The sequence below is a fragment of the Ranitomeya variabilis genome, chromosome 4 (assembly GCF_051348905.1).
Source record: "Ranitomeya variabilis isolate aRanVar5 chromosome 4, aRanVar5.hap1, whole genome shotgun sequence".
In the NCBI taxonomy this organism is placed as follows: domain Eukaryota; kingdom Metazoa; phylum Chordata; class Amphibia; order Anura; family Dendrobatidae; genus Ranitomeya; species Ranitomeya variabilis.
The window spans coordinates 194168234-194193026 of NC_135235.1; the positions used below are offsets into that span (position 1 = coordinate 194168234).

The following is a 24793-nucleotide window of genomic DNA, read 5'->3' on the forward strand; positions in this document are numbered from 1 at the left end:
ACGCAGATTTGGTGCATACTTGCTATGCAGATTTGGTGCGTAATTGCCACGCAGATTTTGTGCGTACTTGCCACGCAGATTTGGTGCGTACTTGCCACGCAGATTTGGTGCATACTTGCTATGCAGATTTGGTGCGTAATTGCCACGCAGATTTGGTGCATACTTGCCACGCAGATTTGGTGCGTACTTGCCACACAGATTTGGTGCGTACTTGCCACACAGATTTGGTGCGTACTTGCCACGCAGATTTGGTGCATACTTGCCACCCAGATTTGGTGCGTACTTGCCACGCAGATTTCGTACGTATTTGCCACGCAGATTTGGTGCTTACTTACCACGCAGATTTGGTGCATGCTTGCCATGCAGATTTGGTGCATACTTGCCATGCAGATTTGGTGCATACTTGCCATGCAGATTTGGTGCATACTTGCCTCGCAGATTTGGTGCGTACTTGCCACACAGATTTCGTACGTATTTGCCACGCAGATTTGGTGCATATTTACCACACAGATTTGGTGCTTGCTTGCCATGCAGATTTGGTGCATACTTGTCATGCAGATTTGGTGCATACTTGCCATGCAGATTTGGTGCATACTTGCCATGCAGATTTGTTGCATACTTGCCACACAGATTTGGTACGTACTTGCCATGCAGATTTGTTGCATACTTGCCATGCAGATTTGGTGCGTACTTGCCTCGCAGATTTGTTGCATACTTGCCATGCAGATTTGTTGCATACTTGCCACGCAGATTTGGTGCGTACTTGCCTCGCAGATTTGTTGCATACTTGCCATGCAGATTTGTTGCATACTTGCGATGCAGATTTGGTGCGTACTTGCCTCGCAGATTTGTTGCATATTTGCCATGCAGATTTGGTGCATACTTGCCATGCAGATTTGTTGCATACTTGCCATGCAGATTTGGTGCATACTTGCCACACAGATTTGGTGCATACTTGCCACACAGATTTGGTGCATACTTGCCACACAGATTTGGTGCATACTTGCCACACAGCTTTGGTGCATACTTGCCATGCAGGTTTGCTGCCAGTAAAGTGAATGAGAAACCTGAAGTGTCGTGAACACGTTGTAGAATTGTGACTTGCAGATTTGGTGCAGAAAATAATCTGCAACGTATCAATTCTCTGTGCATTTTTACCTGCGTTTTTCACCTTTGACTTCACTCAATTCAGTGAAAAGAGCATGCATAAACGCACCAAAAAGGAGGCAAAAACACATCAAAAACTCTTGTTTTGCAGCTGTGTTTTTCCTGCCAAGAGATGCAGAAATGATACCAAAATTTCTGCATCCATGTACTCAGCGTGTGCAGATCGCCTAATAGTTTTCGGTTTCCAGCTGGTGCTCAGTGATTCTCCGGCATCAGTTTGAATATCATCATGGAGACACACAGACATTAAACGTCCCCTCCTGTCTATGGCCGTGCACTTTGTATGCTGCGTGGCCGCTGTGACTCTTCCCTTTTCATTGTCGGTCCGCCACGCATACTGATTCATCAGAGGGAACACAGTCTGAGTTCTGAGAATAAACCTCTCTCACCCTCTTTGTTTGTCTGCTGTTTATATTTATTTGCTCTCACTCATAAGCCGCCGTTCCACTAGACGGCTCCGCTACATAAATGCTTCCATCCCCATTCATGGCCCTAAAGGGTTAATCGCTGGTATGCGCCATTGCCTGGATCCGGCACAAGATTTCAATGAATGACAAAGCCCTTGTATTACTAATGGGATTTGGCTGTTTTATGGGACATGTGTTATACATAAAGTCCGACTCCTTTTCACATCCAGAGCACATGTATATTGTTGAGTATTTCCAACTACTCTGTCAACAGTTATACGGAACATGGCTTCCATAAACCGGCTGTATAACAGTCTGAAGATCCCCAGAAAATAACGATCTATGTATTGCTATTAGCAAAACTTATCAAAATGTTAAAGGGAATCTGTCAGCGGGTTTTTGCTATGTATTCTGACAGCAGTATGATATAGGGGCAGAGATCCTGATTCCAGTGATGTATCACTTAGTTTACTGGGTGCAACAGTTGTGATAAAATCACAGTTTTCGCTGCTGCAGATCTAGCAGAGCTCGGAATGCTGAGCCCTGTATAACCCCGCCCACACCACTGATTGGATGCTTTCTGGTTATACTGTATAGTGATAAAACCTGGAAACAAATGGGTTAATCTGCGCTGCCGGTGAAGAAGAAGGAAGAGATGTAGAACCCAAATGTAAGCCGTTTATTCGTCAACACCTTTCAAAATTTTGCAACTTCTTCATCAGAACGAACTGCGACCGTGGTTTGTCCTAATGAAGAAGATGTAAAAGTTTGAAACGTGTCGATACACAGAAAGCAGCCAATCAGTGGTGGGGGTGTGGTTGGACTAGGAGGCATGAGACATCTAGTCCTGTAGTGATAATCTCCTGCTGTTAAAACACTGATTTTATTGAAACAGCAACACAAAGCCCAGTAAGTGACACATCACTGAAATCAGGCTCTCTTCCACCATATCATGGTGCAAAAACCTGCTGACAGATTCCAGATAATGGGGGTTGTCGTAAACAACCACTCCATTTAATTTTTTTATTGGCTCTACCTGTGTAAATGAGTGTGTAAGTGCGATAATATCCTCATGGATAGGCATCTTCTGCATTTTCCAGCGCCATTCCGGTCACATGACTTCTATTTCGACTCACCAGATCACACTGGGGTCTATGTGTGAGTGGGACGCTGACGCTCCATAGGCTTACACTGTAAGGGCTCGTGCACACCACCGATTTTCTCGTACGAGTGCTCTCTGAAGTGTTCATAGATGCACTTATACCTATGATATTCTATTGGGCTGTGCAAATGTACAATTTTTCCCTCATACAAAGTGGTTTGCGAAAAATCTGAGACATGTCCGATTCTTATCTGAGGGTCCCTGAAAAAAAACAAACGTATGGGTCCTTTAAAAAATCATATTGCACTTGGATGACATCAGAGTGCTGTCTGCTTTTCATGGACTGGTAGAAATATAAGGTGGAGAAACTTTTCTTTTTCTCTCCATGTACGAGATAAACTGATGACTCTAATCAGACTCTGATCAAAATCATCACCTATATGGGAAAATCAAATGTCTGAGTGAGTCCTAAGAGCAATTTCTGGCTCCCACATAGACCCCATTGCGATCCGGGGAGTCGGAATAGAAGTCATGTGACTCGGAAGAGGACCGAATCGGCGCTGGAAACTGTGGAAGTCAGCGATCAGTGAGTATATTACCACACTTACACCACATATATATTTGCACATTGTATTGCCAACTAAAATGTTAATGGTAGTAGGGTTGAGCGAAACGGATCGTTCATTTTCATAAGTCGCTGACTTTTGGTAAAGTCGGCGTCTCATGAAACCCGACCCGAGCCCTGTGTGGGGTCGGCCATGGAGAGAGAGAGAGAGAGAGAGAGAGAGGAGAGAGAGAGAGAGAGAGAGAGAGAGAGAGAGAGATATTTCGTGTTCCGGCCGATCCTCGACTTTGCGCAGTAATCGGCCGATTTCGCCCGACTCGACTTTTCCAAAAGTCGGGTTTCGCGAAACATGACTCGACCCTAAAAAAGTCAAGGTCGCTCAACCCTAAATGGTAGTGCTTCTTTAATGAACGACATTAACCCCTTCATAACCAGGCCATTTTTAATTTTTGCACTTTGATTTTTTTTCTCACCTTCTTCCATGAGCCATAACTGAAGGGAACTGAAAAACGGCATTTACGACGCTTCGATTTTTTTTCTTCCTGCAGTTTAGCGCGGGGTTAATTTATTGTATATTTTCATACATTGGACTTTTACAGATGCATCAATACGAAATACTGTATGTCCATATTTTTTTATTAATTTTTTAATTGAAAAGAGATTAATATTTTGAAAAAAAAAGGGTGTTTCAAACTTTCATATATTTTTAATTTTTTTTTTAAAAAAAATTTATGAATTTTTGTTTTACTCTTTATTTCCACTAGGGGCCATGAACCTACAATTCTTTGATCGCTTGCAGTATATAGTCCAGTATTGCAATATATAGGAACGTTTACAATCTTCTAAGAAAATAAATTAAATTTGGGTGAAATCGATTGTAGACGTCACATTTTCAGGGCCAAAACAGCAGAAACACCCCACAAGTGACCTTATTTTAAAAGCTACCAATTTACTGGAGCTGCCATTTCAGTATATTGTGGTCAAGTTTAGGACATCCCTCCTGTCCTTATACTTGGCCACCAGCTACATTGGGTTCTGCAGTTGCCCAGTTAGCAACGCAGGGAGTCTTCCCTGGTTTCTGCACGCAGTACTTGCGCAGAGGGACACGAAGAGTGGGACGCTGGTGTAGAAGTTGTCTACGTAGAGGTGGTAACCCTGATCCACCAGTGGGTGCACCAATTCCTACACAATTTTCCCTGAAGTTCTCTCGCACAGTTTGATTCCATACGTTGTCCTCTTGATGAGCAGGTATTGTCAGAAATTAAGCCTCCCCTTTAAGTAGATTAGGGACCAGTGTCAGACTGAGGCACATTGGGCCCACCAGAGGACTTGATTCTGAGGGCCCAACTTACATCTATACAAAACTAATTCATTATCATTAAAGGGAATTTTCAGACCTGGGCTAAGTTCGATGAAGCACTGTAGGAAATTGTATAGCCATAAGATACTGTCACGGCCACTCCTTCTGCGGCCCTGCCTGCTGCCGGGACCACCGCCGCTCCTCCCGCTCATACTTACCCACTGTGGCGTGCTCCTCCTGCAGGCACGCATCCTCTCCTTCATTCTTCTCCGCTCCCTGGTTCTCGTCGGGTGCGCATGTGCACCACCCACTCCAGCACTTCCTCTTTCTGATTTACAGGCGCTCTGTATCTCCTCTCTGTGATCCTGGAGGACCATGACCCGGAAGTCCTTCAGCACTCCATGTATTTAAGGCGATTCCTTCCTCTGCTCCTTGCCTGTCAGTCATTTGTGCTTCTGTGACTCAGGTCCACCTTTGTCTTTGCACTGCCTGTTCTGAGTCTCCGCTCTGTCCAGCCAGTTCAGCTTCTCTGCCTATCCCAGGCTTCCTTGTCTCCTCATCCAGTCCAGCCTTCCCAGTGTCTGCTCCGTACTCTGTTAGTCTGGTGCCTCTGTCCGGTCCTGCTTCCTTTGTGTCTTCCCCTTCCCAGTTCTCCTTTGGTCTCGCCTGTACTCAGCTCTTACCAAACTGTACTTCATCTTACCCCGCTCTGTCCATCCTACGCCTAGCCTCTCTATTTTGTATCTCCTACTACCTGTCTCTGGGTTCCAGCTTCTGTGGCAATAGTCTCCCTTGGGTCTGCCCCTAACGCTCCCTGTGTAGGGGCGGTCTACCAGGTCAGCTCACCCTTGGGAGGTTCGTTGTCGTGGATCTGCGGGTCCACTCCAGGTGTTCCAAAAGATCTCACAGATACACAATGTTAGGATTCAGTGCTGCTTGCTGATTTGATTGGTTGTTGTCACGTGATTGTTTAGATACTGTTCAAATCCAGATATTGGCACCAGGTTCTCCACCACTCAAAAGCCTCGTAGCAGCTGAAAAGTCTGCGCTATAGACTTCCTTGAAAGAGAAGCCAAGGCCCACCGGGGGATTCTCCTGTTCTCCGGTAGGTCAGTTCATCTACACAGATGCCCCTTCGGGGGACAGTACACCTGAACAAATTTGTTGCTGAAGCAAGCAATGACCAGATAAATTTTGAACTGTCGGGGTCATCTCATGGTGAACACGGAATCCCAAGGAAGAACCTTTTTCTAAATATTGTCAAAGGCAATATGATATTTAAAAGAGGTCTGAAATATAAAGTAATGCCCTTTTATTATTTTCTCAGAATATCTTATTTTTGAAAAATATACACACTATATTTTGACTTAATAGTAAAGTTAAAGGGAACTTGTCGTGTTGAAAATGGTGTCTGATCTGCAAGCAGGATGTTATAAAGGAAGATCTGATCAGATTGATATACATTTTTGTAGGAGAAGTTTCAGTAAAATTATATTTTATTCATTGGAATCCCTGGTGTTTATATGTATGAGTCCATTGGGCGGTCCTACTCAGTGATTGACAGTCTTCCCAGTATCTGTTGTATGCAGAAATAGCTGTCAATCACTGATATCACCAGGAATTTCATTAAATAAAATGCAAGTTTTTCTAAAACTTTTAGTAGAATCCCATATATCATTCTGCTCAGCTTTCCCTTCCCGGTACCATGCTGTTCACTGTCATGGGAGACTCAGATAAATCTTGGATAACAGACTTTGTACTTCAGTTTTTCATCCCAGTTCCATCTGTTTTTTAACTGATATATTGTTAAGAGTCAATGGATAAAAAAAAAGTTCAATCTACATTGCTGTGATGGTGGTGACCATATTGCTCGTTCCACAACCTGGGTCTCCATCATGGAATTACAGGTATTATTGCCACAGCCTCAGGAAAATTTAGTCTGAAAATGTTCTCCGGCTCCTTTCATCTGCCCATCACCACCCGATATTCACTGCTCGGAATAATAAGGCTCCGCTAAATATACTGCATAAAGATCAGTTACTACTTCCTACAGTCGTCTACCTAGGAGCCAACCTTTATAGGGGCTTTCTGGAATTTTTGAAAATGTAACATACAGTAGAATAAAATAAAAAAAAAGAAATTCACAGAATAAATTACTTTCTTCTTAATCCCCTGCCTCTCTAGCTCTGACCATTCCAATAGTCTCTGCCAGTCTCTGCTTCCTTCCTGCAGTGATCATGTTCCAGAAATAATTTATGTGACCACTGCAGCCAATCATTGACCTCAGCAATCACAGGCTGCATCAGTCACATAAACAATGTATGGCATGTGATAGTAAGCAGAGTCTACCTGCCTGTTGTGCACAGAGTGCTCATACTCATAGACCACTCCTGCTGATGATTCAGTGGCTTCTGCTAACATCACGTCGTCAGAGCACCGGCTTTTCATCTGCTCTGTTCTGTTGACGTGGTGTGACTGTTGACGTCATACTGGTTTCTTTAACTCTGAAACGCGTAGATTACTGCACTTTGATCAACACCATTATCACCATTGGAGATCTTGACTATTGCATGATGTCATGCTGATTGACATCCAGCTCCCTGCTGTCTAACTGCGGGGAGCCAATGGTCACTCAGCATGACATTGGCAGTCACATCCCATCAAAACAGCAGCCTGAAAGAAGAACAGCTCGAGTGACATGGAGCACCTGAATTGATAGTAAGAGCGGTCGGTGACCTCTCTATGCTGGCGCTGATGTCAATTAGCATGACTATTGCATGATGTCATGCTGATTAACGTCCAGCTTCCTGCTATCTAACTGCGGGGAGCCGATGGTCAATCAGCATGACATCGGCAGTCACATCCCATCAAAACAGAAGCCTGAAAGAAGAACAGCTCGGGTGACATGGAGCACCTGAATTGATAGTAAGAGCGGTCGGTGACCTCTCTAGGCTGCCGCCGATGTCAATTAGCATGACTATTGCATGATGTCATGCTGATTAACATCCAGCTTCCTGCTATTTAACTGCGGGGAGCCGATGGTCAATCAGCATGACATCAGCAGTCACATCCTATCAAAACAGCAGCTTGAAAGAAGAGCAGTTCTGTTGACATGGAGCCCCTGAATTGATAGTAAGAGCGGTCGATGACCTCTCTAGGCCGGCGCCGATGTCAATCAGCATGACTACTGCATGATTTCATGCTGATTGACATCCAGCTTCCTGGCGCTGGTTAAACAGGAGAGAAGTTACCTCTTTTAGCAACTACCTGCCTGTTAGTTTTTAGACCCGTATTAACTAAAAAAAAACAGTCCTGGACAACCCCTTTAATAACACTTATCTACAGCCTTTTTTTGGATATGACTGTACCTGCACTTCTCTGTCTCCATATTTCTGCGGGTTTTTGCTATTTTGACACTTCTTTCTCAGCTTCTTCAGCTCCGACTGACATTTCTCAATAGACTCTGACTTGGAACGATGCTCAACTTGATATTTTTTCAATGTCGCCTGGGGATAGACAAGGAAATGCTATCAGTTGAAAAGTGACAATCCCCTGATACCAAGAAGGTGGAACAAATATCACAATAGACAATGTGACAGAATGGAAGGCAAATGACGTACTGTTAAATACTTAATGTCCAACTCCAGCTTGTGTTCCAGTTGAGCCAGGAGTTCGGAGTGGAAAAGTTTAAGCTGAAAAAAAAAGTGAGAAATACATTATATTGTGCCTTATTACATCTTACAAACAGTGACACAATGTGACAGTGTTATCAGCACCAACATTCCCACCAGTCACCAGAAAAGAGAAGTCCTCTGGCGAGTTATCAGAATCGATATGTTCTACTGCTTCTTAGTTTTGTCACGTTTAGGAAAAGTTTGATAATCACCTAAGAATTGATGCCCGGCTGTCACAGCAAATCTGCACACGTTCATAGTGATACAATCTCTGCTCTTGAATTGCTCCACAGGCCAAGGCCACTGCAGCCATGACCGAGATGAGTACCTCGCCTAAGGCGGCCATCTGAGCTGTCGGACCCGGCACAAAATGCTGCCGCTCACGTCTCAGACTGAGACGTTGCACACAGGGCAGCAGGTAGCAGCTAGTCGCTGTGTCTCAGACAGGGGCATTAGGATCGCGGGCTGGCACCAGGAGGCCTGCTGGTGTCAGTGCTATTTTCAGCTAGATGTCCATTCTCAGGCACACATCCAGTTGAAAGACCCGCAATTCCTATACATACCATCGGCCTATCAGAAGCCAGCACCGGCAGGTGATGATGGAGGAATAATTAGCTGCTCATCATGGGAGTGGGCACATGTGAGGGGAATTGTTGTTTTTTTAATTGTAAAGATAATCACAATCATTGCATGAGGGCAACAATGGGGATATTAACATTGTATGGAGGCCACAATGAGGATATTAACATTGTATGGGGGCCACGATGGGGATATTATCATTGTATGGGGGCCACGATGGGGATATTATCATTGTATGGGGGCCACGATGGGGATATTATCATTGTATGGGGGCCACGATGGGGATATTATCATTGTATGGGGGCCACGATGGGGATATTATCATTGTATGGGGCAATTCAAATAGATTAAGGGGATCACAGTCCAAACATGGGTAAGGTCCTCAGAAAAAACCAATAGTATATTGATAGATTAATCCGAGAACTCAGAGAATCAGATGATCGAAAATATTTATTCAAAAAACAACCAGTCATACAGGATGCCAACGTTTCGGCCCAAAGGCCTTTTTCAAGGCTCTTATCTAAAGAATAATACAACATAATTAATCGAAGATATTTATAACCATATCTACACATAAACCGGTTGTATATAAAACAGAAGAGAATACACAACAGAAATAATTATACATCACACTGGCTGTGTGAAAGTTGGTGTAAACGGATCCCAAACATTGTATGGAAAAAATAGGAAGATTATGAATCTTATCAAACACATATAAATCCTTCATATATAACACATAACATATAATCAAAATACCATATAGACTTCCACATATAGATAAAAGGGGGGAAAAAAGACTAATAGTCCAAGGTCCAAAGAAAGGAAAAAGGAAAAAACAGAAGGAAAAAACAATCCAACACCACTAGTGGTATGGGGGCCACGATGGGGATATTATCATTGTATGGGGGCCACAATGGGGGTATTATCATTGTATGGGGGCCACAATGGGGATATTATCATTGTATGGGGGCCACGATGGGGATATTATCATTGTATGGGGGCCACAATGGGGATATTATCATTGTATGGGGGCCACGATGGGGATATTATCATTGTATGGGAGCCACGATGTGGATATTATCATTGTATGGGGGCCACAATGGGGATATTAACATTGTATGGGGGCCACGATGTGGATATTATCATTGTATGGGGGCCACAATGGGGATATTAACATTGTATGGGGGCCACAATGGGGTTATTAACATTGTATGGGGCCACAATGGGGATATTATCATTGTATGGGAGTCACAATGGGGGATACTATCATTGTACTGGGGACATAATGGGGGATATTATTGTATGGGGGCCACAATGAGGATATTAAAGGGCCACTGTCACCCCCTCCAGCCGTTATAAACTAAAAGATCCACCTTGTGCAGCAGTAATGCTGCAGTCTAACAAGGTGGCTCTCTTAGTTTTTGCTTCTGTTATTCCCTCAATAAAGCGTTTTATAATTTTCCCCAAATACCTGTCTTTGTACCTGGAGGCAGGTCTGAAGCCTCCTCTGTGAATCTCCCAAATGCCGTCACTCATCTCTTCCATACCTCCCAACTTTTGAAGATGGGAAAGAGGGACAAAGTTTGCGGCGCGCAAATTTTAGGCCACGCCTCTGACCACACCCATTCATAATTAGTCACACCCATATCCACGTCCCAAGCACACCCATTTAGCACTGCTGATCACACTGTTTCATATACAATAGTTATAAACAAAAAAATATGGCCACACAGTGCTCCATACTGTATAATGGCCACACATGAGGCTCCATACTGTATAATGAACACACATGACGCTCCATACTGTATAATGACCGCATGCATACTGTATAATGGCCGCACATGATGCTCCATACTGTATAATGACCGCACATGATGCTCCATACTGTATAATGACCGCACATGATGCTCCATACTGTATAATGGCCGCACATGATGCTCCATACTGTATAATGACCGCACATGATGCTCCATACTGTATAATGACCGCATGCATACTGTATAATGGCCGCACATGATGCTCCATACTGTATAATGAACGCACATGATGCTCCATACTGTATAATGACTGCACATGATGCTCCATACTGTATAATGACCCCACATGATGCTCCATACTGTATTATGGCCACAGTTCTCCATACTGTATAATGACATACAGGCACGCAGCTCACACACATGCAGCATCACACACACAGTATCACACATACACACGCAGCATCACAAACGCAGCTCACAAACACATGCAGCTTTGACACAAATGCATCACACATGCAGCCATCACACACACACACAGCCATCACACACACACGCAGTCATCACACACACACACGCAGCCATCACACACACACACAGCCATCACACACACACGCAGTCATCACACACACGCAGTCATCACACACACACGCAGTCATCACACACACGCAGCCATCACACACACACGCAGCCATCACACACACACACGCAGCCATCACACACACATGCAGCCATCACACACACACACACACACGCAGCCATCACACACACACGCAGCCATCACACACACACACACACGCAGCCATCACACACACACACGCAGCCATCACACACATGCAGCCATCACACACACCCAGCCATCACACACACCCAGCCATCACACACACACACACCCAGCCATCACACACACACACACACACCCAGCCATCACACACACACACTCAGCCATCACACACACACACCCAGCCATCACACACACACACCCAGCCATCACACACACACACCCAGCCATCACACACACCCAGCCATCACACACACCAGATACCTCATACACACATGACACACACACAAATGCAGCATCACACATCTCACACACACACACACATCACACACACACACAATCTCCTCTGTGGTGCAGGGGCGGCTGATCTGTCCATGTGCAGCTCTTCAGTTTCTCCGGCTGCTCACAGCTCTGCACTGTCCCGGCACCTCCCCCGTCTCTCCTTCTCTGCCGGGATAGCAGCTAAGAGCAGGAGACGCCAGAGCTCTGTGCACACACCTCAGGTAGTGAGTCGCTGACCTCTCATCTTGATCGCTGCTGGCTCTCTTCCTCAGCGTGGCAGCGCCGCACACACAGGGGGCGGGGGCGGGGGCGGGGGAGGGATCGGTCGGGAGGAGACCCAGCATGTATAAGAAAAAAAAAACAGCCACAAACCTAATCGGGCTCTCTCTACGTCCCGGAAGTGGGCGGGGCTTCACCGGCGGCCGCAAATTTGGGATTTTAAATGCCCGAAGCGGGACAGCGGGACCCCGGTGCCAAAGCGGGACTGTCACGCTGAAATCGGGACGGTTGGGAGGTATGATCTCTTCTGAGGCGATGGTCGCCGCCCCCTGCGCGCTGTTCTTCTTAAATCCGGCGCCTGCGCTATGCGTGCCTGCCTGGGGCAGGCGCAGTCTTCATTGTCCGTCATAGCTCAGATGCCGGGTTCCGTTCTGCGCCTGTGCGGGCAGTGCGGCCACCCTGTTACTGAATCCCCGCCCCGCACTGTGTTATGCATTATGCACAGTGCGGGCTGGGATTCCTGGGCGGATTCCTGGGCAGATTCCTGCACAGACCGACGCTGGAAGGTGGGGAACCTGGGGGAGCGTCTGTCAAGCGCAGTGCGCATGCCCAGGAACCCCAGCCCCGCACTGTGCATAATGCATAACAGTGCAGGGCGGGGATTCAGTAACAGGGTGGCCGCACTGCCCGCACAGGCGCAGTCAGGCACCCGGCATCTGAGCTATGACGGCCAATGATCACTGCGCCTGCCCCAGGCAGGCACGCACAGCGCAGGCCCCGGATTTAAGAAGAACAGCGCGCAGGGGGCGGCGACCAGCATTACTGCTGCACAAGGTGGCTCTTTTAGTTTATAACGGCTGGAGGGGGTGACAGTGGCCCTTTAACATTGTATTGGAGTCACAATGGGGATATTATCATTGTATGGGAGTCACAATGGGGATATTATCATTGTATGGGGGCCACAATGGGGATATTATCATTGTATGGGGGCCACAATGGGGATATTATCATTGTATGGGGGCCATAATGGGGGATATTAACATTGTATGGGGGCCACAATGGGGATATTAACATTGTATGGGAGTCACAATGGGGATATTATCATTGTATGGGGGCCACAATGGGGATTCTAGCATTGTATGGGGGCCATAATGGGGGATATTAACATTGTATGGGAGTCACAATGGGGATATTATCATTGTGTGGGGGCCACAATGGGGATATTATCATTGTATGGGGGCCATAATGGAGATATTATCATTGTATGGGGGCCACAATGGGGATATTATCATTGTATGGAGGCCACAATGGGCATATTATCATTGTATGGGGGCCACAATGGGGATATTATCATTGTATGGGGGCCACAATGGGGATATTATCATTGTATGGGGGCCACAATGGGGATATTATCATTGTATGGGGGCCACAATGGAGATATTATCATTGTATGGGGGCCACAATGGGGATATTATCATTATATGGGGGCCACAATGGGGATATTATCATTGTATGGGGGCCATAATGGGGATATTATCATTGTGTGGGGGCCAAAATGGGGATATTATCATTGTATGGAGGCCACAATGGGGATATTATCATTGTATGGGGGCCATAATGAGGGATATTATCATTGTATTGAGGCAATAATGGGGGATATTATCATTATGTGAGGTCATAATGGGGATATTATCATTGTATGGGGGCCATAATAGGAGATATTATCACTGTATGGGGCCATAATGGGGATATTATTACTGTATGGGGGCCATAATGGGGGATATTATCACTGTATGGGGTCATAATGGGTGATATTATCATTGAATGGGGACCATATTGGGGGATATTATTATTGTATGGGGGCATAATGGGGGATATTATCATTGTATTGGGGACATAATGGGGATATAATCATTGTATGGGGGCCATAATGGGGGATATTATTATTGTATCGGGGCAATAATGGGGGCTGTTATCATTGCATGGGGGCCATAAAAAGGTTTTGCTCATTCACCGGGTGATCAGCTGCCTGTTAGCACCGCAAGATAATCATGAAACATGCATTTTTAACAACACTCGTTCTTGAGTATCTCGCAGTAAAAGTGACCATTAAGAGTTTTTAACACTAAAAATTTCTTATTAATAAACGAGTTATCAGACCACCAAAAGGGGCCCCGATCAATCATTATAAGGAAGTATTATAGGAACATTAAATCTAGTGCCACTTGCTCAGAAGCTTGCTGTAGGTTCAATACAATCAGTGTTTTATTAGCAGGAGATTATCACTGCAGGACTAGGTGTCTCATGCCAGGCAGTCCAGCTAATCTGTGTAATCCCTCCCCCACCACTGATTGGCAGTGTACACAGGAATCTGCCAATCAGGGGTGTGGGCGGGGATATACACAGCTCAGCAATCTGCTACATCTACAACAGAGAAAACAGAGATTTTATTAAACTGCACCAAGCAGCCCAGTAAGTGACACATAACTGGAATCCGAGTCTCTGTCCCTACATCGCTGCTTTCAGATTACGTAGAAAAACTTGCTGACAGATTCTCTTTAATAACTGTTTGCCAAATACTTGTGCAGATGTAAACTATACACGTGCGAGCCGAGTCAGACAGCTCTGGCAGTGGGGGAGAGCAAAAAGGATCAGGCTGAAGAATCATCTGGTCCATCTTTACTCTAATTTGTATGTGCACCTATACATTCATATACACATGCAATATGACCAACTCAGCTATCACTGTGGCTTTCATTGGTACAAATGATGGAAAGGTGGCAAACCCAAGTGGGTGGCACATTAGTGGTATTCTAAGTGGATCCTATGGAATGTTAACCAGTAATAGGAAATACTTACAACTTCCTCCAGCTGGACTTGGATTTGCCGATGGACTTCTGCCATTTGAAATAAAGTATCACCTGTAATTTATAGAAATGGACTAGTAAATTTCCAGCAGATCACATGAAGTTAAACAGCAGAAAGGAACCTGAAGGTGTTTGCAGGAATCCATGCACATGCTGCAGAAATAGTGATGAGCGAGCAGTACTCGAATTGAACAGTTCGGATGCTCGGATGGACGCGACTCGAGTAACGAGCATAATGGAAGTCAATGGGAAACTCGAACATTTTTCTGGAAGACCATAACAGGATGCGTGGGGCAGGAAAAATTCACTGCTGGGAACTAAATAAATAACTATTTTAAATAACCAGCCAAGATAAAGCAGACAGCTGTGGATTGATATTATTAGGCTGGTACGGTCCTTGGATATTGTCCCCTTCCCAGCCTAAAAATACCAGCCACCCCAGAATTGGCACATCACATTAGATGCGGCAATTCTTGCCCTTTGCCTGGCTCTTACCAATTGCCCTGGTGCATTGGCAATCAGGGTAATATTTTAAGGGGTTGATGTCAGCTGTGTAGTGTCAGCTGGCATCGAGCCCATGGGTTAGTAAAGGTCAGATCTTTTTTTTTTAAAATTATTTATTTAATTGGTTTAAAAAATGTTAAAAACACTCTTTAAGTGCCACACAAAGGCACTAAAGGATGTAACTTTATAATATTTAGGGGGGGGGCATTAATCTAAGCTCTCCTTCCTATATCAACTATCTCTGGACTGGTTCCAGAGGCCGAGCATCAAGTCACCAGGTCTTCTATAAGACCCGATGGAGAGAAGCGACCGACCAAGCATAGTAATATCAATAGCCAACATGACTACTGCATACTGTGTATGGCCGGCAATCCCCACATTTTTATTGGCTGTATACCAGCTGCAAAACAAGCGGGCTAGGGACTTGAGCATGGCACTCAAGTACCCGCGATATTCGGTCGAATAACAAGCAGTGGTGATCACGCTCTCTCATCACTGTGCAGAAACATCCTATCTACATGTGAAAATATTCCTGATGTCTGTTACCCCCTTGACTTACAAACATAAACAATACTTCAAAGTCAAGAAGAAAAATGCTCAAAACGACCTCCAGGTTACACCCTGCTGTCAGGGTCACATATTCATCATTGTGTGAACCTTGTACAGTTCAGATCATGGACACTTATCATTAATATATAATATTATCTACAATTTATGCAACCAGTAATATACTGTGACAAAGACACTGGTAAAATATTTTCCTGCAGCACTCTAAAGTATTGTGAGGTTTAAACTAAAGTTGCATAAATGGGCGGGTTTTATATGGACATTCATAGAGCAGGTGGGAGAATGTCCACCTTATCTCCACCTGCAGATCCGCCACCACTGTGTCCTGACAGGACCTGTGTGATGTCACAATCATGTGATCAGTCACATGGTGGAGGAGTCACATGGTCTGGGGCTTATGTACTTGGCTATCCAAGGCAGCAGTGTTCAGTGTGCCTGGAGAGGAAGCGCTCCAGGAAAGTGTTCATGCATGTGTTGTATGCTAAAACCTGACTGTAGAACGTTCTGTACATTATAGTCTGTAGAACGTTCTGTACATTATAGTCTGTAGAATGTTCTGTACATTATAGTCTGTAGAATGTTCTGTACATTATAGACTGTAGAACGTTCTGTGCATTATAGACTGTAGAATGTTCTGTACATTATAGACTGTAGAACATTCTGTACATTATAGACTGTAGAATGTTCTGTACATTATAGACTGTAGAACGTTCAGTACATTATAGTATGTAGAACGTTCTGTACATTATAGACTGTAGAATGTTCTGTACATTATAGACTGCAGAATGTTCTGTACATTATAGACTGTAGAACGTTCTGTACATTATAGTCTGTAGAACGTTCTGTACATTATAGACTGTAGAACGTTCTGTGCATTATAGACTGTAGAACGTTCTGTACATTATAGACTGTAGAACGTTCTGTACATTATAGTCTGTAGAACGTTCTGTACATTATAGACTGTAGAACGTTCTGTGCATTATAGACTGTAGAATGTTCTGTACATTATAGACTGTAGAACATTCTGTACATTATAGACTGTAGAATGTTCTGTACATTATAGACTGTAGAACGTTCAGTACATTATAGTCTGTAGAACATTCTGTACATAGACTGTAGAACGTTCAGTACATTATAGTCTGTAGAACGTTCTGTACATTATAGACTGTAGAACGTTCTGTACATTATAGACTGTAGAACGTTCTGTACATTATAGTCTGTAGAACGTTCTGTACATTATAGACTGTAGAATGTTCTGTACATTATAGACTGTAGAACGTTCTGTACATTATAGACTGTAGAATGTTCTGTATATTATAGACTGTAGAACGTTCTGTGCATTATAGACTGTAGAATGTTCTGTACATTAGAGACTGGAGAACGTTCTGTACATTATAGTCTGTAGAATGTTCTGTACATTATAGACTGTAGAATGTTCTGTACATTATAGACAGTAGAATGTTCTGTACATTATAGACTGTAGAACGTTCTATACATTATAGACTGTAGAATGTTCTGTACATTATAGACTGTAGAACGTTCTGTACATTATAGACTGTAGAACGTTCTGAACATTATAGTCTAGAACGTTCTGTACATTATAGACTGTAGAGCGTTCTGTACATTATAGACTGTAGAACGTTCTGTACATTATAGTCTGTAGAATGTTCTGTACATTATAGACTGTAGAACGTTCTGTACATTATAGACTGTAGAACCTTCTGTACATTATAGACTGTAGAACGTTCTGTACATTATAGACTGTAGAACGTTCTGTACATTATAGTCTGTAGAACGTTCTGTACATTATAGACTGTAAATTGTTCTGTACATTATAGTCTGTAGAATGTTCTGTACATTATAGTCTGTAGAACGTTCTGTACATTATAGACTGTAGAACGTTCTGTACATTATAGACTGTAGAACATTCTGTACATTATAGACTGTAGAACGTTCTGTACATTATAGACTGTAGAATGTTCTGTACATTATAGACTGTTAAACGTTCTGTACATTATAGTCTGTAGAACGTTCTGTACATTATAGACTGTAGAACGTTCTGTACATTATAGACTGTAGAACGTTCTGTACATTATAGACTGTAGAACGTTCTGTACATTATAGACTGTAGAACATTCTGTACATTATAGACTGTAGAACGTTCTGTACATTATAGACTGTAGAATGTTCTGTACATTATAGACTGTTAAACGTTCTGTACATTATAGTCTGTAGAACGTTCTGTACATTATAGACTGTAGAATGTTCTGTACATTATAGACTGTAGAACGTTCTGTACATTATAGACTGTAGAACGTTCTGTACATTATAGACTGTAGAACGTTCTGTACATTATAGACTGTAGAACGTTCTGTACATTATAGACTGTAGAATGTTCTGTACATTATAGACTATAGAACGTTCAGTACATTGTAGTCTGTAGAACGTTCTGTACATTATAGACTGTAGAATGTTCTGTACATTATAGACTGCAGAATGTTCTGTACATTATAGACTTTAGAACAATCTGTACATTATAGTCTGTAGAACGTTCTGTACATTATAGACTGTAGAATGTTCTGTACATTATAGACTGTAGAATGTTCTGTACATTGTAGACTGCAGAATGTTCTGTACATTATAGACTGTAGAACGTTCTGTACTTTATAGACTGTGGAATGTTCTGTACATTATAGACTGTAGAATGTTCTGTACATTATAGACTGTAGAATGTTCTGTACATTATAGACTGTAGAACGTTCTGTACATTATAGTCTGTAGAATGTTCTGTACATTATAGACTGTAGAATATTCTGTACATTATAGACTGTAGAATGTTCTGTACATTATAGTCTGTAGAACGTTCTGTACATTACAGACTGTAGAACGTTCTGTACATTACAGACTGCAGAACGTTCTGTACATTACAGACTGCAGAACGTTCTGTACATTATAGACTGTAGAACATTCTGTACATTATAGTCTGTAGAAAGTTCTGTACATTATAGACTGTAGAACGTTCTGTACATTATAGACTGTAGAACGTTGTGTACATTATAGACTGCAGAACGTTCTGTGCATTATAGACTGCAGAACGTTCTGTACATTATAGACTGTAGAATGTTCTGTGCATTATAGACTGTAGAAGTTCTGTACATTACAGACTGTAGAACTTTCTGTGCATTAAAGACTGCAGAATGTTGTGTGCATTATAGACTGTAGAACGTTCTGTACATTATAGACTGCAGAACGTTCTGTACATCATAGACTGTAGAACGTTCTGTACATCATAGACTGTAGAACGTTGTGTACATTATAGTCTGTAGAATGTTCTGTACATTATAGACTGTAGAATGTTCTGTACATTATAGACTGTAGAACGTTCTGCACATTATAGACTGTAGAACGTTCTGTAAATTATAGTCTGTAGAAAGTTCTGTACATTATAGACTGCAGAACGTTCTGTACATTATAGACTGAAGAACGTTCTGTAAATTATAGTCTGTAGAATGTTCTGTACATTATAGACTAGAACGTTCTGTACATTATAGACTGTAGAACGTTCTGCACATTATAGACTGTAGAATGTTCTGTACATTATAGACTGTAAAATATTCTGTACATTATAGACTGTAGAATGTTCTGTACATTTTACACTGTAGAATGTTCTGTACATTATAGACTGTAAAATGTTCTGTATATTATAGACTGTAGAACGTTCTGTACATTATAGTATGTAGAACGTTCTGTACATTATAGACTGTAGAACGTTCTGTACATTATAGTCTGTAGAATGTTCTGTGCATTATAGACTGTAGAATGTTCTGTACATTATAGACTGTAGAATGTTCTGTACATTATAGACTGCAGAATGTTCTGTACATTATAGACTGTAGAATGTTCTGTACATTATAGACTGTAGAACGTTCTGTACATTATAGACTGCAGAACGTTCTGTACATTATAGTCTGTAGAACGTTCTGTACATTATAGACTGTAGAACGTTCTGTACATTATAGACTGTAGAACGTTCTGTACATTATAGACTGTAGAACGTTCTGTACATTATAGACTGTAGAACGTTCTGTACATTATAGACTGTAGAACGTTCTGTACATTATAGACTGTAGAACGTTCTGTGCATTATAGACTGTAGAACGTTCGGTACATTATAGACTGTAGAACGTTCTGTACATTATAGACTGTAGAACATTCTGTACATTATAGACTGTAGAATGTTCTGTACATTATAGACTGTAGAAAGTTCAGTACATTATAGTCTGTAGAACGTTCTGTACATTATAGACTGTAGAACGTTCTATGCATTATAGACTGTAGAATGTTCTGTACATTATAGACTGTAGAACATTCTGTACATTATAGACTGTAGAATGTTCTGTACATTATAGACTGTAGAATGTTCAGTACATTATAGTCTGTAGAATGTTCTGTACATTATAGACTGTAGAACGTTCTATGCATTATAGACTGTAGAATGTTCTGTACATTATAGACTGTAGAACATTCTGTACATTATAGACTGTAGAATGTTCTGTACATTATAGACTGTAGAATGTTCAGTACATTATAGTCTGTAGAATGTTCTGTACATTATAGACTGTAGAATGTTCTGTACATTATAGACTGTAGAACGTTGTGTACATTATAGACTGTAGAATGTTCTGTACATTATAGACTGTAGAACGTTCTGTACATTATAGACTGTAGAATGTTCTGTACATTATAGACTGTAGAATGTTCTGTACCTAATAGACTGTAGAATGTTCTGTACATTATAGACTGTAGAACGTTCTGTACATTATAGACTGTAGAACGTTCTGTACATTATAGACTGTAGAATGCTCTGTACATTATAGACTGTAGAATGTTCTGTACATTATAGACTGTAGAATGTTCTGTACATTATAGACTGTAGAATGTTCTGTACATTATAGACTGTAGAACGTTCTGTACATTATAGACTGTAGAATGTTCTGTACATTATAGACTGCAGAATGTTCTGTACATTATAGACCGTAGAATGTTCTGTACATTATAGACTGTGGAACGTTCTGTACATTATAGACTGTAGAACGTTCTGTACATTATAGTCTGTAGAATGTTCTGTGCATTATATACTGTAGAATGTTCTGTACATTATAGACTGTAGAATGTTCTGTACATTATAGACTGTAGAATGTTCTGTACATTATAGACTGTAGAATGTTCTGTACATTATATACTGCAGAATGTTCTGTACATTATAGACTGTAGAATGTTCTGTACATCATAGACTGTAGAACGTTCTGTACATTATAGTCTGTAGAATGTTCTGTACATTATAGTCTGTAGAATGTTCTGTACATTATAGTCTGTAGAATGTTCTGTACATTATAGACTGTAGAATGTTCTGTACATTATAGACTGTGGAACATTCTGTATGATAATGTCTGTGGAATGTTCTGTACATTATAGTCTGTAGAACGTTCTGTACATTATAGACTGTTCTGTATTATGGTCTAACTCTATATGATATTGTTCCTTCTAATTTAGAAACGAAGTAACTATGGGACAGAACAAGATTGCAGCTTTGTCAGCCTCAGCTGCACATTGTTACCTCCTGAGCAGAAATAAAGATGAATATTGTTCCCAACTGTTCGACCCTAATTATGACATTCTTACAGTTCAGCGTGACTCAGATTATCTTCTATTTCCCTTCTATGTAAGAAGACTAAGACATTACTAATCACTGACTCCCACATAGCTGAAATACCCAGGCCGGGCTGCCCATGTCTGGCTACATTATGGCATTAGATTGTGGTCCTGGCCGGGAGGGTACAGATAACTGGGGTATTCCTCCACAGGAACATGAGATTTGGTTCTACAATATTCCTGTTGGGATGGTCTCCCTTTCCAAGCGGCTGATCACGTGACATCTTAGCATGTCACAACAAGCTTAGACAGGCTACTGACAACAAACGGCTATTTACAAGAACCAGAGAGGAGTTTAAAGAGGATTTGTCACAAGATGAAAATTGCCCAGTTTTTGCACTTATTTTATTCTAGCTTCTCCCCTAAGTAACCCACTTTTACTATTTTTTAAATCCACCATGCGGTTCCAGAGATATGGTGATTTTTTACTTGCTACTAATTTGTATGGTCTTTAATAGGGGGCATGGCTCATAGGATCCTCTGGGGCGTGGCTTTAGGCTGATCTGCATAATAAGCCCGTAAGCCACACCCCATTGAAAAGAGAATTACGGTTAAAATAAAAAGGCCCATATCTCTGGAACTGTATGGCCGATTTAAAAAATCCAAAAAATAGAAAACTCAGTGGATCAGGTGGAATAAAATAAGAGCAAAAAGTGGCCACTCATGATCAGTTAAAAGGTTCTCTTTAAAGGGGTGTGAATCGGTTATTGTATCACATTCATAGCATGTTAAAAAATATATCTTTATCAGTGCTTTTCATGCCAGTTAGCAATGGGGCTCACAATCTAATTCCACTTCCTCAGACCCATCCACAATGAAACCATTTTTTTATATAAAGCCATGAGTTTAATTGGCTTCAGCAGCGGTATAATGGCCAGATCTGAATGCTGCCTGGTTCCTTCATGATAGAAAGCCTCACAGAGACCATGATTTACAGCAAAGTGTTTGGTATCAATATGAAGGTCACTTGGGCAACAAAATGTGTTAATGGAAATAAGTAACCCTGGCATGAAGAGGGAGGCCACAGGAAACCCAGGCACCGGCGGTCTGCGCACCCCTCACAGTCCATTCTAGCACTGAGCAGGTTGCCTGGGCAGCAAAATGGGGAATGTGATTAAGAAAAGCCGGGAGCTGGCAAAGTCGTCAAGGAAGGAACAGAGGAGACACTGACGGGCGCTTCACGTTACTGTCCCCCTGCAGGAGCCGCACTATATCCTACAGTGAGAGGAGACACCAGGAATTTCTGCCGCTCCCCAGGAAGGCAACGCTTCCCGTGTAATCAGCTTGGTCATGAATCTCCAAACTTCTAGGATCTTACACAGTATATTTGCAGGATGTAAAAAGCCAAAAGCAAAAGCAGGGGGGATATAGAGTGTAAATACATGCGACTCACCCAGCTCTTTAGATCCTTGGCTGATGCTGGCAAGTTCTCCCAATTTCACCAGGGCATCAAAATAACCTTTTGCGGCAACAGTGACGCCTGCAGCAAGGAGGAGACATATAAAATGTTTATGTATGAGATAACCAAGGTGATTGTCTATAAAATGATGGTGGTCTCATGTTCAGAGCTGTGGGGGATGGAGAGATATGGAGCCTGAAAGTCAAAAATTCAAAACATTGCTACCCTTTTGCTCATCAGGATAAATTATATATATATATATCTACTAGACTGTGGCCCGATTCTAACGCATCGGGTATTCTAGAATATGCATGTCCCCGCAGTATATGGACAATGATGATTCCAGAATTCGCGGCAGACTGTGCCCGTCGCTGATTGGTCGAGGCAACCTTTATGACATCATCGTCGCCATGGCAACCATTATGACATCTACGTCGATACTGCGCCCGTCGCTGATTGGTCGAGGCCTGGCGGCCTCGATCAATCAGAGACGCGGGATTTTCATTATGACATCATCGTCGCCATGCTGTGCCCGTCTCTGATTGGTCGAGGCCTGGCGGCCTCGACCAATCAGAGACGCGGGATTTCCAGGACAGACAGACAGACAGACAGACAGACGGAAAAACCCTTAGACAATTATATATATAGATATATATAAGAGGCATCGTGATTACTCGCTAATCCCGCCCCCTGCACAGTAGCTCCGCCCCCACACATCACCACACACAATCCTGCCCCCCACCACATTACCACACATAATCCCGCCCCCCACATTACCACACACAATCCCGCCCCCCCACCACATTACCACACACAATCCCGCCCCCCACCACATTACCACACACAATCCTGCCCCCCACCACATTACCACACATAATCCCACCCCCCACATTACCACACACAATCCCGCCCCCCACCACATTACCACACATAATCCCGCCCCCCACCACATTACCACACACAATCCCGCCCCCCACCACATTACCACACATAATCCCGCCCCCCACCACATTACCACACATAATCCTGCCCCCCCACCACATTATCACATACAATCCCGCCCCCACCACATTACCACACACAATCCCGCCCCCCCACCACATCACCACACACAATCCCGCCCCCCCACCACATTACCACACACTATCCTGCCCCCCACCACATTACCACACATAATCCCGCCCCCCCACCACATTACCACACATAATCACGCCCCCCACCACATTACCACACATAATCCCGCCCCCCACCACATTACCACACATAATCCCGCCGCCCCACCACATTACTACACACACAATCCCACCCCCCCACATTACCACACATAATCCCGCTCCCCACCACATTACCACGCATAATCCCACCCCCCACCACATTACCACACATAATCCCACCCCCCACCACATTACCACACACAATCCCACCCCCCACCACATTACCACACATAATCCCACCCGCCCACCACATTACCACACATAATCCCACCCCCACCACATTACCACACATAATCCTGCCCCCCCACCACATTACCACACACAATCCCACCCCCCCACCACATTACCACACATAATCCCGCCCCCCCACATTACCACACGAGGCTCCGTCCCCCCACATTACCACACGAGGCTCTGTCCCCACACATTACCACACGAGGCTCCATCCTCACACATTACCATATGAGGCTCCGTCCCCACACATTACCACACAAGGCTCCGTCCCCCCACATTACCACACGAGGCTCCGTCCCCACACATTACCACACGAGGCTCCGTCCCCACACATTACCATATGAGGCTCCGTTCCTCCACATTACCACATGAGGCTCCGTCCCCACACATTACCACACAAGGCTCCATCCCCCCACATTACCACACGAGGCTCCGTCCCTCCACATTACCACACGAGGCTCCGTCC

At 43.2% G+C, this 24793-nt stretch overlaps 1 protein-coding gene across 3 annotated transcripts in view; it reads right to left on the reverse strand.

The window, feature by feature from the left end:
- The window catches only part of LOC143770172 (BAR/IMD domain-containing adapter protein 2-like), a 113313-nt gene that overhangs the window by 39644 nt on the left and 48876 nt on the right, over positions 1 to 24793 (reverse strand). For all 3 annotated transcript variants that reach the window (XM_077259516.1, XM_077259518.1, XM_077259517.1), the window contains 4 exons: positions 22874 to 22960; positions 14690 to 14751; positions 8162 to 8233; positions 7910 to 8047 (listed from right to left, as the gene is read on the reverse strand). In XM_077259516.1, coding sequence (XP_077115631.1) covers positions 7910 to 8047; positions 8162 to 8233; positions 14690 to 14751; positions 22874 to 22960 — 359 coding nt within the window. The remainder of the gene's footprint in view (positions 1 to 7909; positions 8048 to 8161; positions 8234 to 14689; positions 14752 to 22873; positions 22961 to 24793) is intronic.